At 50.7% G+C, this 12557-nt stretch overlaps 1 protein-coding gene across 2 annotated transcripts in view; it reads right to left on the bottom strand.

Annotated features, from left to right (window-relative positions):
- Nucleotides 1-12318, bottom strand: part of LOC148478160 (uncharacterized) — a 31786-nt gene extending 19468 nt beyond the window's left edge. The window contains exons 1-2 of one of the 2 annotated variants that reach the window (XM_088455853.1): nt 12007-12318; nt 3135-3161 (exon numbers count right to left, since the gene is read on the bottom strand). In XM_088455853.1, the coding sequence (XP_088311979.1) occupies nt 3135-3161; nt 12007-12280 (301 nt within the window). In that variant the 5' untranslated portion in view covers nt 12281-12318. The remainder of the gene's footprint in view (nt 1-3134; nt 3162-12006) is intronic. The other variant, XM_088455854.1, reaches the window with a different exon arrangement.
- Nucleotides 12319-12557: the final 239 nt, after the last annotated feature.

Genomic DNA, 12557 nt, shown 5'->3' with positions numbered 1-12557 from the left:
GCCAGGTCATCTCTGGGCTATGATGCAAATTTTTTAGTAGGTATGGTTAGAGAGGCTGGTCTGGTTGATGTGCATGTTCGCCATTTTCCGGACCTCACGGGTTTCACATACTTTTGTGGTAGTCGTAGATCTAGAATAGACAGGTTTTTTGTTAAGGAGTCTTCGAAAACTTTGCCTCCAGAGGTGAAGCCGGTAGAATTCTCCGACCACGTTTTTCTGTTACTTTGAATGTTTCAGAGACTCCTCAGAAAGGACGGGGCCTATGGCGCTTGAATTCAGAACTTCTGAAGGAGGAGAGGGTCAGTCAGTCTTTTAGAGACTTCTTTCAATCACAGGAGTCACTTCTGGAGGCTGGCTGGAGTAGGTCGGAGTGGTGGGAGGTATGTAAGAAGAGGACTCGGGGGTTCTTTCAGAGGCTGATAGCCCGGAGGAACTTAAGAAAAAGGTGCATTGTCCACAGATTGAGGAAAGAATTGAATTTCTTGATCTCTGAGGGTGGAGATGGTGGGGAAATCTCCCGGGTGAAGGCTCAGCTAAGGGAATTTCAGTATAGTCGTCTGGCTTCTTTGGTTCTGGAGAGGGATTATGGTAAGTACCACTCGCCTGATCCCTACCAGAGTTGCAGAAGAGCGGTCGATTTGAGGGAGATCAGGGGCCTCTGTGATGATCAGGGTACTCTCCGTGATGATAAGGAGGGTATCTTGGGAGTCATTGGGTCATATTACTCCGATCTCTTGGCTGAGCAGCCACTCATCAGAGAGAGGATGGAGACTTTTCTGAGGGAGACGCCGGGGCTCAAAGGACTTGATGCCTCTTTTGACTCCTTGGGTAATGATGTGACGGTGGAGGAAGTCAGGATAGCCATAGGTGGATTGTCCATCAAAAAGTCCCCAGGACCAGATGGTTTAACCTCTGAGTTTTATCAGGTATTTTCAGACATCCTGGCTCCTCGCCTTATGGAGGTATATAATGAGTGCCTGGGTGAGGGGTTGCTCCCTCCTTCCATCAGGTCATCCGCCCTCATATTATTGTCCAAAGGTAAGGATCCGTCTCGTATTGAGAATTGGCGCCCCATCGCTCTTCTCAATACAGATAGGAAGATATTGGCAAAAATCTTCTTTAATAGGCTGATGGAAATTTCCGGGCTGGTACTGTCTCCGTCTCAGCACTACACCGTGAAGGGCCGTAGTACATTTAGTGCTGTCCTTGGCGTCCGGGAGGCCGTGGAACGGTGTCGTGCTGAGAAGTGGGGTAAGTACTTACTGGCATTGGACCAGTCCAAGGCCTTTGACCGAGTGAATCACAAGTACTTGTGGGCTGTACTGGAGTGGTATGGTATTCCAACAAGGGTGGTTGATTGGCTTCGTGTTATTTACTGCCAGGCCGAAAGCTTCCCACTTGTGAATGGTTGGGTGGGCCCTGCTTTCAAGGTTGACTCCGGTGTTCGTCAGGGATGTCCCCTGAGCCCTCTCTTGTATGTGTTTGCGATTGATCCCTTCGTGAGGAGGATGGATTGTGGCACTGTGAGGGGGGTGCAGCTGGGCCCGGAGGCTCCGTTGAGAGTGGTGGCTTACGCTGATGATGTTACGGTAGTCCTGTCTTCGGAGGCAGAGGCGCGTGATGTGGAATATCTCATCTCAGAATACTCTGAAGCCTCGTGCTCAAGGGTGAACCAGGACAAGTGTGAAGCTTTCTGGATGGGGGAGGAAGGTGCTGAATTTGGCCTTCCGGACAGCCTTCCCCGGGCCAGTCCTGAAATTACGATCTTAGGTATAACATTTGACCATGGCGATTATGCCACCCGTAATTGGGATAGTAGGTTGGAAAACGCTACCAGGAAGGTGCAAGTCTGGAGGAAATGGAAGTTTTCTTACAGGGAAAGGATTCACTTGTGCAAAACCTATCTGGTCCCTATTTTTCTGTATGTCAGTTATGTATGTTTTTTGCCAGAGTCTTTGTGGACCAAGGTGAACGCCCTGTTCTTCCTTTTGTGGGGGAATAGGATGAACATCGTCAAGAGAGGGATAACCTACAGGTTGAGGGAGGAAGGTGGACTAGGCATGGTCAGTCCGGTGGTTTTCTTTGCCACAACCTTTATTAAGATGAATCTTGGTGGTCTGTTTTTGGACGGCCTCCCTCAATGGGTAGAGAGTTTTAGAGCCTGGGTGTCTCCCTTTCTTGATTTGTGGTATGATGATGGCCGTGTAAGAACCCTCAGAGTCCAGAGTGGATACCTACCGGCCTACGTCATCCTGTGCTTGAAGGTGACAAGGCGTTGGGGGTTGACGGTGACTGATGTCAAAACCTTCTCCAGGAAGCAGTTGGGGAGAAGCATTTTGCGCTCTCACTTTTATGCTCCGCTGTCGCTGAAAGACTGCCCAGGCATTATTCGCTCAGATGGGATCTCACTGTTGTTATCGGAGAGAATTCCACTGAAGTTCAGGGATATTGCTTGGCTCTCCTTCCAAGGGAGGCTTTACGTGAGGGGAAATATCAAGAGTCGGAGTGCCAATGATCGTGATTGTCCACGTGAGGAGTGTCTAGGGGGAGGAGGAGACAATGGACCACTTCCTCTTGAAATGTCCCTTTAATGTGAAGGTTTGTAAGCAGGTCTCAAGGGCTTTACGTATCCCGTGTCTTTCGGGGCTGAGTTACCCTGAGTGGGCCTATGGAGCTTTCAAAGGGTATGGGCGATATGATTTGACCACTATTTACTTAGTCAGCTTAGGAATGCACGGTGTTTACTTCCCTTGAGAAACAAAATCCTTCCCTGTGCAGAGGCGGTGGGTCATGTTCTTCACAAGGTTAAGGTACTGATGGAAATGGATAAAGAGAGGTTGGATGCTGTTGGGTGGTCTAGGAGGTGGAGACACCTAAAACCCCTTTAGTGGGTGGCTGACACCCTGTCTTTGTCCTTGCTTAGGCTTTCTATTCTTCACTTCCTGCTGTAGATTTTGGTCGTTTATTTTTGTTTGAAATGGTTTTACATGCAGTTAAGTGCTGTATCTCACTTTCTCTATGTCAATGGAGTTAGTGTTGGTAAATTGGTGGAGGGTTTGTGGTGGTGGGATTGGTGGTGTATCTGTTGTCTTGTCATGGTGGTATGAATGGTTCAGCTGCGCAGATCAACTTACTGTTATGGCAGATAGCCTGTTTGGTTTCTGTAATAATAAAACAAAACAAAAGCCTATTATGTATTAGTCTTGGTTAATGACAGTGGCCTAAGATTAACTTAGGTTTAAGTTTGTATTGTGGTTATGAATTGCATCTTCATATTGGGTATTGTTTTTTTATCTGTATTATTTATTCTATACATGTCTTGCAATACCTTAATAAACGGATTATGACCAAGGCCCACAAATGTGATGTGAAATGGTTTTTCTCCCATGTTGCATTTAAGAGAAAACAGCAAATGCTCGTTTTAGGCCAAAATGAATTGAAACCAATGGAAACAACAAAAGCGCAAACTTTGTGATATCTCCTCTTGTAGCAAACACAGACAGCTCAAAATTTCACAGAAGGTGTTGAAGACCAAGGCAAGAGGTTGTGTGTCTTAGAGCTCCCAGGCCTTTGGTTGTTTTGAGCCAGCAGTCTCTCCTGAGTATTTTCCCCAGCAGAGGATGGACCCTCCTGGGGAGGAGGATGACGGCGATCCCCAGGCTTCTGGTCCTGGAGGAGGGCCTGGTGGTGGGCCTAGCGAGCCTGGTCTGAGGAGGGCTGTGGTGGTCTTAACCCAGCTCTCCCCCAGTGAGGCCAGCGGTGACCGGGGGCCAAGTCAGGCAAGCCCGGTGGTGCTGGGCCCGGCTGTGTTGGAGGGAGTCCCCAAACCTGTGGATGCTGGTTCTCTGGGTGAAGTAACCCAGGGGAGCGCAGTACTGCTTACCGGTCCAGAAGGGGAAGAGGAGGCTCCCTGCCCTGATGGCCAAGACCAGGATGCGGGGCTGTCCAGCTTTGAGTCTGAGTTTTCCTCTGAGTCCAGTGAAGATGATGGTGGTGATGTTGTTGACGAGTTCCTTGGCCTGGGTGTGGATGACCTAAAGCAGGAAGTTCGGCGGACCCAAGCTTGGATCTCTGCCAAGCGCAGAAGAAGAAACAATAGCCGTGGTTGGGATAAAGCTGTGTTAAGGGATGAAATCCTGCAGCTGGAGGCTAAGGTGGAGAGGCTGAGGGGGAGAATTGCTGTGTTACGCAGTGAAGGTAAAACTCCCTTACCTGGCGAGGCTGTGGAGGCTCCTGAAGGTGCAGCTGTAGAGGCGCTGGGTCCCGATGATGTGCAGGCAGCAGGTGGCGGGAGATCAGCGGTGGCCGGCGGTGAAGGAGAGACGGAGGCTGCTGGCGAGACGGAGGCTGCTGGCGGGTCGTAAGGGTCCAAGATGGTGGCGCCCGGTCCATGCATCATGGATGCCAGTGACGGGTCTATGTGGGCGGTGGAGGCAGCGGATTCGCTGGTCGGAGCTCCAAAGATGGCGCCTGGCGGTGAGGCGGCCGGAGGAGCTTCTACAATGGCGGTGCAGGCTTCAGTGTGTGGGCAAAGTACTCCTGGGATGGCGCCCGGCGGTGTGGTTGTCGGAGGAGTAGTTAAGATGGCCGAATTGGTTACGGAGTGTGGGCAGGGGGAGGCGTCTCTCCCGGGGATGGGGCTGGGCTCTGCTGATGCGGGGGGCGTGGCGGTTCCCATGGCAGCGGTGGACGCTGTTGCCGGGGGGACGGCCGCTGCTCTGTGTGGTCTGGCGGCTCAAGCTCCTGATCCGAAGGCTGCGATCCATGTACCGGTGCGGGCCGATGGTAGTGATATGGTGGCTGCTCCTTCCTGTATGCCTGGGGTGACATGCTCCGGCGCTGTCACTTTGGAGGCGAAAGAAGCTGTGGCCGGAGAGAAGGTGGCGACGTCATCGGGCGACGGCCATCTTTATGTAGCCCTTGACACTGGGAAGACTGTTCAGGAACTGTCAGCGGCTGGTACTGGCGGCCATCTTTGTGGAGCCCAAGTTGATGGGAAACATTGTGCAAAAGAACTGTCCTCAAAGACTGGAGGTGGCCAGGCTGAGAGAGTTGTTGATAATACGGTCATGGCTCAGGGTATGCCAGCCTTGGACCATAGTTCCCTGAGTACAGGGGAATCTGCAATTGTTGAATCAATTTATGGGAACATAAGTGTGCCAGCCAGAGTGAAGGCAGCACTCACTATAATTAATGCTAACCAGCTGAGAATGGAGTCGAGTGGGGTAATGCATGGTCTGGCTGTGGGTAGGCAATTGGTGGAAGCCCCCCCTCCTCCTCTTCGTCCTGTACAGCCTGTGGTTACTCCTGGTATTACCTCATATGCCAATGTCCTGGCAGGTGCTAATAGGCAAAAGGCAGCCCCTCAGGTATGGTCGGAGAGTAGAGGGCCCATCAAGAGGCGGAATGTCATCCAAATAAAATGGATAGGTGAGGGTGAGGTTCCCTCTAAAGCAGTTTTTTTGGATATGGTATTTTCTTTAGGCTTCACCGCAAGGGATCTATTTGCATGTATTCATCCCATTAGGACCCCTGACTTCGACCTCAGCTTCCTTTCACTTAATGGGCTGCAAGCCTTTTGTTCAAAGTGGGAGCTGAATAAGTCAAAGGCCCCTTATTCCTCCTATAGGGCTAACACCTTGACAAGACAGGACCGTGTTAAAATTACAATCCTTGTCCGCAATGAGTCCCTCCCTATTGCGGACATAGAATTTTGGCTCTCTCGTCACTGTACAGTCCTGTCAATTCTAGAGAGAATTGATTACACCAAACAGGTATGGGGGGGTGCATACTCTGTTACTGTAAGACTGACGCAGGTCGGTGCAGAAACCAGGCACATACCCTCGGCGGCTTATATCGGCAGGGATCGCATCCAATGCTTTTATCCTGGCCAGCCCCGTACTTGTCATAAGTGCGGCGACTTCCGCCACATGAGTAATGACTGTCCGATTACAAGGTGTGCATTGTGTAGTAAAAATGGGCACACTTCTAAAGAATGCACACAGGTGACCTGTAATTTATGTGGTGCTGAGGGTCATCCTTATAGTTGCTGCCCTGAGGCTTCACACAATCAGGGGGGTCAGTTGGAGGTGGTGGTCATTCCCCCGGGAGAAAGTGAGAGTTCAGTTTTAGCAGCGTTTATGGAGGTGCAGCCAACTGAACAGCCTGTGGTACAGCCTGTTAGACAGCCTGATGGGAGTGCTTTGGGGCTAGGTAGTGCTAAGCCTTCTGTTGGTGGTGAGTGGAAAGAGGTGAAGGGTGGTGGGAAGAATGTGAAGAGGAGGGGTGACACTGATGTAGTTTGTGCCAACAAATTTGATGTCCTTTCCTCTGATACCGAAGATGAGGGTGAGGTGGTCAGGGTGAATGGCAAAGAATTGGTGTTTGTTCCTGTTAAGTCAAAAAGGAAAAAGCTAAAGAAGAAGAAGGAGCTGACTTTAGGGGAGGTGGCGGTGAGGTCTGATCCCAAGCAAAAGAGAGGGGGGAAGAGTGTCAGCAAAACAAACCATGTGGAGGGTTTGGAGGAGATAGAGTGGAACCCTTATACCATGGAGTTGGGTACGGAGGTAGAGGCCTTGATGGATGGTGGTGGCCCCAGTAAACAGGCTATTAGTCAAGTGGCCTCCCAGGGTTCAGTCGGTGTGGTGGAGGAGACACCTGAGAACCTGGTGGATGAAGTCCCAGTTGAGGTGTTAGGTACCTCCCCAGTGGTGGAGGTGAAGGAGGTATCTGAGTCATAATCAGAGAGTATTCTCCCAAAGCCTCCTGACCCGGATCCTCCTCCAGTCGGGGTGTTGGAAGTGGAGGGGGTGGTGTGGTGTTGGAGGGTGGTGGGGTGGTTGGGTCTGGTGACCCACAGGGTGGGGCTAAGGCCCCAGATGTCATTGTTGGTGTGAATGAGGTGCAGGGTGATTTGGAAGAGTTTGTTTTGTTGGGTGAGGATGTCCCTTTTGGGTCAACCTGTAAGCGAGCAGGCTCCTCAGATGAGGAGTCTGGTCATCAGATAAAGAAGAAGTGAAATGGAGTCCTATCTCAATAATTCGGAACTATGGATCCTCAACCCATACGATGTGCCACCATTAATGTGGCTTCCATTCTTTCCGAACGCGCTCGTTATTTGGCCTTCGATTTTTTCAACACGGTTGAAGTTGATTTTTTGTTTTTGCAGGAGACCCATGTGGGAGATCTGTCCACCCTCCACAGGGCTAAGGCCCAGTGGAGGCGTGGTCCATCTTTCTGGTCTCTTGCGGCCGAGCCATACGGTGGGGGTGGCGATGCTTTTTACCGGCATGGTAACCATACGCAGAATTATAGAGTTGCAGGTGGGTAGATGCATGGTTTTGGATGTCAACCTGAGAGGGCAGGACTTGAGGCTGATCAACGTCTACGGACCGCAGTCAGCCTGGGATAGGAAATGCCTTTTCGGGTTGATAAAACCATTTCTTTTTACGGCTCAGCAGATTGTCTTTGGTGGCGACTTTAACACCGTCGTTAGGCCCATGGACAGGGGGGGTGCAAGGACAACTCTGAGTTATGATGCCAATTTTTTAGTGAGCATGATTAGAGAGGCTGGTCTGGTTGATGTGCACATTCGCCATCATCCGGACCTCACGGGGTACACTTACTTTAGCGGAAGTCGTAGGTCTAGGATAGATAGGATTTTTGTTAAGGAGTCTTCGAAAACTTTGCCTCCTGAGGTGAAGCCGGTAGAATTCTCTGACCACGTTTTTCTGAGTGTAACTTTGAATGTTTCAGAAACCCCTCAGAAAGGGCGGGGTCTTTGGAGATTGAATTCTGATCTCCTGAAGGAGGAAAGGGTCAGTCAGTCCTTCAGGGACTTCCTTCAACTGCAGGAGACACTTCTGGAGGCTGGTTGGAGTAGATCCGAGTGGTGGGAGGTATGTAAAAAGAGGACTCGGGAGTTCTTTCGGAGGCTGATAGCCCAGAGGAATTTGAAAAAGAGATGCGTCATTCATAGATTGAGAAAGAAATTAGATTTCTTGATCTCTGAGGGTGGAGATGGTGGGGAAATCTCCCGGGTGAAGGCTCAGCTAAAGGAGATTCAGTACGATCGTCTGGCTTCTTTGGTTCTGGAGAGGGATTATGGGAAATACCACTCACCTGATCCTTACCAGAATTGTAGAAGATCAGTTGATTTGAGGGAGGTCAGGGGCCTGTTTGATGACCAGGGTACTCTTTGCAAGGATAAGAAGGGTATCTTGGGAGTCATCAGGTCTTACTACTCCGACCTTTTGTCTGAGCAGCCACTCATCAGAGAAAGGATGGAGGCATTTCTGAGGGAGACGCCGGGGCTTGAAGGACTTGATGCCTCTTTTGACACCTTGGGTGATGATGTAACGGTGGAGGAGGTCAAGAGAGCCATAGGTGGGTTATCCATCAAAAAATCCCCGGGACCGGATGGGTTAACATCGGAATTTTATAAAGCCTTTGTTTACGTCTTGGCTCCTCACCTCATGGTGGTTTATAATGAGAGCCTGGGAGAGGGGTTGCACCCTCCCTCCATGAGGTCCTCTGCTCTTATATTGTTATCCAAGGGAATGGATCCGTCACGTATTGAGAACTGGCGCCCCATCGCTCTTTTCAATATGGACAGGAAGATTCTGGCAAAAATACTCTTTAATAGGCTGATGGAAGTTTCCGGGCTAGTGCTGTCTCAATCTCAGCACTGTACCGTGAAGGGCCGTAGCACATTTAGTGCTGTCCTTGGCGTCCGGGAGACCGTGGAGCGATGCCGTGCTGGAAAGTGGGGCAAGTACTTACTGGCATTGGATCAGTCTAAGGCCTTTGATCGAGTGAACCATAAGTATCTGTGGGCTGTACTGGAGAGGTAAGGTCTCCTAGCAAGGGTTATCAATTGGCTTCAAGTTTTGTATAATCAGGCCGAGAGCTTCCCGCTTGTTAATGGTTGGGTAGGCCCTGCTTTTAGGGTTGACTCCGGTGTCCGTCAGGGATGCCCCCTGAGCCCCCCCCTGTATGTGTTCGCAATTGATCCTTTCATAAGGAGGATTGATTGTGGCACTGTGGGAGGGGTGCAGCTGGGCCCGGAGACTCCTCTGAGAGTGGTTGCCTATGCAGATGATGTCACAGTTGTCCTGTCATCCGTGGCAGAGGCGCGTGATGTGGAACACCTCATCTCAGAATACTCTGAGGCATCGAGCTCCAGAGTAAACCAAGATAAGTGTGAAGCTTTCTGGATGGGGGAGGAAGGTGATGAGTTTGACCTTCCGGAAGGCCTCCCCCGGGCCAGTCCTGAAGTAAAGATCTTAGGTATTACATTTGGCCGTGGTGATTATGCCACTCAAAACTGGGAGAAGAGGTTGGGAGATGCTACCAGGAAGGTGCAGGCTTGGAGTAGGTGGAAGCTTTCTTTCAGGGAAAGGGTTCATTTGATCAAGACTTCTCTGGTCCCAGTATTTTTGTATGTCAGTTATGTGTGTTTCTTGCCTCAATCTTTAAAGACCCGGATGAACTCCTTGTTCTTCCTGCTTTTGTGGGGAAACAACATGAACATCGTCAAGAGAGGCGTAACCTACCGGTTGAGGGAAGAGGGCGGGCTCAACATGGTCAGCCCTGTGGTTTTCTTTGCCACGACTTTCTTAAAGCTCAATCTTGGTAGTCTGTTTTTGGAGACTCCCCCTCAATGGGTAGAGAGTTTTAGAGCCTGGGTGCTTCCCTTCCTCGATCTATGGAAAGATGGTGGCCGTGTAAGAATTCTTAGAGTCAGGTGTGGATACCTCCCGATCTACGTCATCCTATGCTTGAAGGTGACGAGACGGTGGAAGCTGGTTGTGGGGAGCATCAAAACCTTCTCCAGGAAGCAGTTGGGGAGAAGCATTTTGCGCTCCCACTTCTATGCTCCGTTGTCGCTGAGGGACTGCCCGGGCATAGTCTGCTCAAACGGGATCTCTTTGCTGATGTCGGAGAGAATCCCTTTGAAGTTTAGGGACATTGCCTGGCTTTCCTTTCAAGGGAGGCTCTACGTGAGGGGAAACATCAAGAGCCGTAGTGCCGATGACCATGATTGTCCACGCGAGGGTTGTCAAGGGGAGGAGGAGACCATGGACCACTTCCTTTTGAGGTGTCCCTTCACAGTGGAGGTGTGTAAGGCAGTTTCAAGATCTTTACGCATCCCGTGCCTTTCGGGGCTGAGTTACCCTGAGTGGGTTTATGGAGCCTTCAAAGGGTATGGGCGGTTTGATTTAGTCACTATTTTTTTAGTCAGTCTAGCGGTTAGGTATCACCTATGGAACGCACGGTGTTTATTGCCATTGAGAAATAAAATCCTCCCCTGTTTAGAGGTGGTGGGTGGTATTCTTCATGAGGTGAGAAGGATGATGGACATGGATAGAGAGAGGCTGGATGCCCTCGGGTGGTCTAGGAGGTGGAGACACCTGAAACCCCCTTAGTGGGTGGCAGGCAGTCTCTCTCTGTTTGTTTCTTTGGCTTTCTGTCACTTTCACTTCTTTCCCCTGTAGATTTTGATTGACTTGTTTTTTATTGAGATGGTTTACATGTATCTAAACTGCTCTTTTTTACTTTCTCTTTGTCAAAGGAGTTAGTGTTGGTGGATAGTGGTTAGAGTGGTGGTGGGATTCGTTGGGTGAGGTGGTGGTTAGTTGGTGGGGGGAGTAGCAAGGTGTTGTCTTGTCTGGGTGGCATGGATGGAGTTTGTGTGTGTGATGGCTGCTGTAGGCAGCCCTTAATAAGATGAAGCCCTTTAGCCAGGTAGGCTTAGGCTGTGTCTAGTTATGGGTTTTTTGACACTGAAGCTTAAGTGTCTGATTATCTGTATTATGCTTGATCTAAGCTGTGGAAATACCATTTTTGTCTCTTTGATGTCTGTGGATTTGAATATTTTGGTTTACTTTACTATGTTTTTTAAGTCTGTGAACCTCATTATTTATTGTAATTTTAATGTTTTACATGTTGCAATTCTCAAATAAAGAGGATTGACCAAGGCACACAAATGTGATGTGAATTGGTTTTTCTCCCATGTTGCTTTTAAGAGAAAACAGCAAATGCTTGTTTTAGGCCGAAATGCTTTGAAACCAATGGAAACAGCAAAAATGCATACCTTGCCATATCTCCTCTTGTAAAAAACACAGACAGCTCAAAATTTCACACAATGTGTTGAAGACCAAGTCCCACAAATGTGATGTGAAATGGTTTTTCTCCCATGTTGCGTTTAAGAGAAAACAGCAAATGCTTGTTTTAAGCCAAAATGCATTGAAACCAATGGAAACAACAAAAGCATATACTTTGTGATATCTCCTCTTCTAGCAAACGCAGACAGCTCAAAATTTCACAGAAGGTGTTGAAGCCCTAGGAGCAGGACGTGTATTTTTTGCTCTTAGGCCTTGTGGAAGATCTGTGAAGCCAGGGACTCTATTTCATTCCCCTCCCCAGGAGGGATGGAGTCCTCTCCGGAGGATGTTGGAGGTGGCCACCAGGCTTCTGGGCCTGGTGGAGGGCCTGATGAGTTAGGCCTAAAGCGAGCTGTGGTGCTGCTTACCCAGCTCACCCCCAGCGAGGTCGGCAGTGAGCCCTGCCGGGCTATCCAGGTGGAGGAACCTGGAGAGGGCCCCAAACCCTCGGGATCTGGTCCCCTGAGTGGGGTAACTCAGGGGAGCGCGGTGGTGCTTACCAGCCCGGAGGGTGAGGAGGGGCTTCTCTGCCCGGACGCCCAGGACCTGTTGGAGGGGATGTCTGGCGATGAGTCGGAGCAGTCGTCAGACTTTACTGATGATGAAGATTGTGGTGAGGCTGTGGAGTCTGAGGACGAGTTTGCCGGCTTGGATATGGCTGAACTAAGGAGAGAGTCTAGGAAGGCACAGGCATGGATCTCTGCAAAACGGGTCAAAATAAATTCCTGCCCCACTTGGCAGAAATCCATACTTAAAAAGGAAATGGTGGAGCTGGAAGAAAAAGTGCAGAGAATAAGAGCCAGGATAACATCATTAAAAGAGGCTGAGAAGGCTTCCCTACCTGGATCGGCTGGTGTGGCTGTATGTCCTCCCGGTGGTGTGGCCGTAGGAACTCCCGGTGGTGTGGCCGTAGAGAACCCCGTTGGTGTGGCGGTAGTCCCATCGTGTCTGGAAGGTGTAAAGGATGCGGGCAGCGGGTGTGCGGCAGCAGCGGCTGAGGACGGAGATGCTGAGATCGCGGGAGGCAAGATGGCAGCGCCCAGTCCGTACATTGTGGAAGCTAGAGGCGACGTTATGGAGACGGAAGGCAGCGCTGATTTGCTAGCGGGTCCCATGACGGCGCCCGGCGGGGAGGCGGCCAGAGGATCGGGGCTGATGGTAACGGTGGCTGCTTCCAATAGGCAGGGGGAGGCGTCTCTCCTGGGGACGGGGACGGGCACTGACGGAGCCGGGGGCGTGGCGGTAACCATGGCAGCCGCTGACGCTGCTGCTGTGACAGCTGTCACGGATCAAGGCGGTCTATCTGCCCAGGTCCTGGACCCGAAGGTTGCGGAGGTAGGGCCGGCGCGGGCCGGTGGGGAGCGCACGGAGGCTGATCTGTCCCACATACCT

The sequence above is a fragment of the Taudactylus pleione genome, unplaced genomic scaffold (genome assembly GCF_031769625.1).
Source record: "Taudactylus pleione unplaced genomic scaffold, aTauple2 ptg000674l, whole genome shotgun sequence".
Lineage (NCBI taxonomy): Eukaryota > Metazoa > Chordata > Amphibia > Anura > Myobatrachidae > Taudactylus > Taudactylus pleione.
Note: the sequence above shows the minus strand (reverse complement) of the source record. Positions and strands in the feature narration are given on the sequence as shown.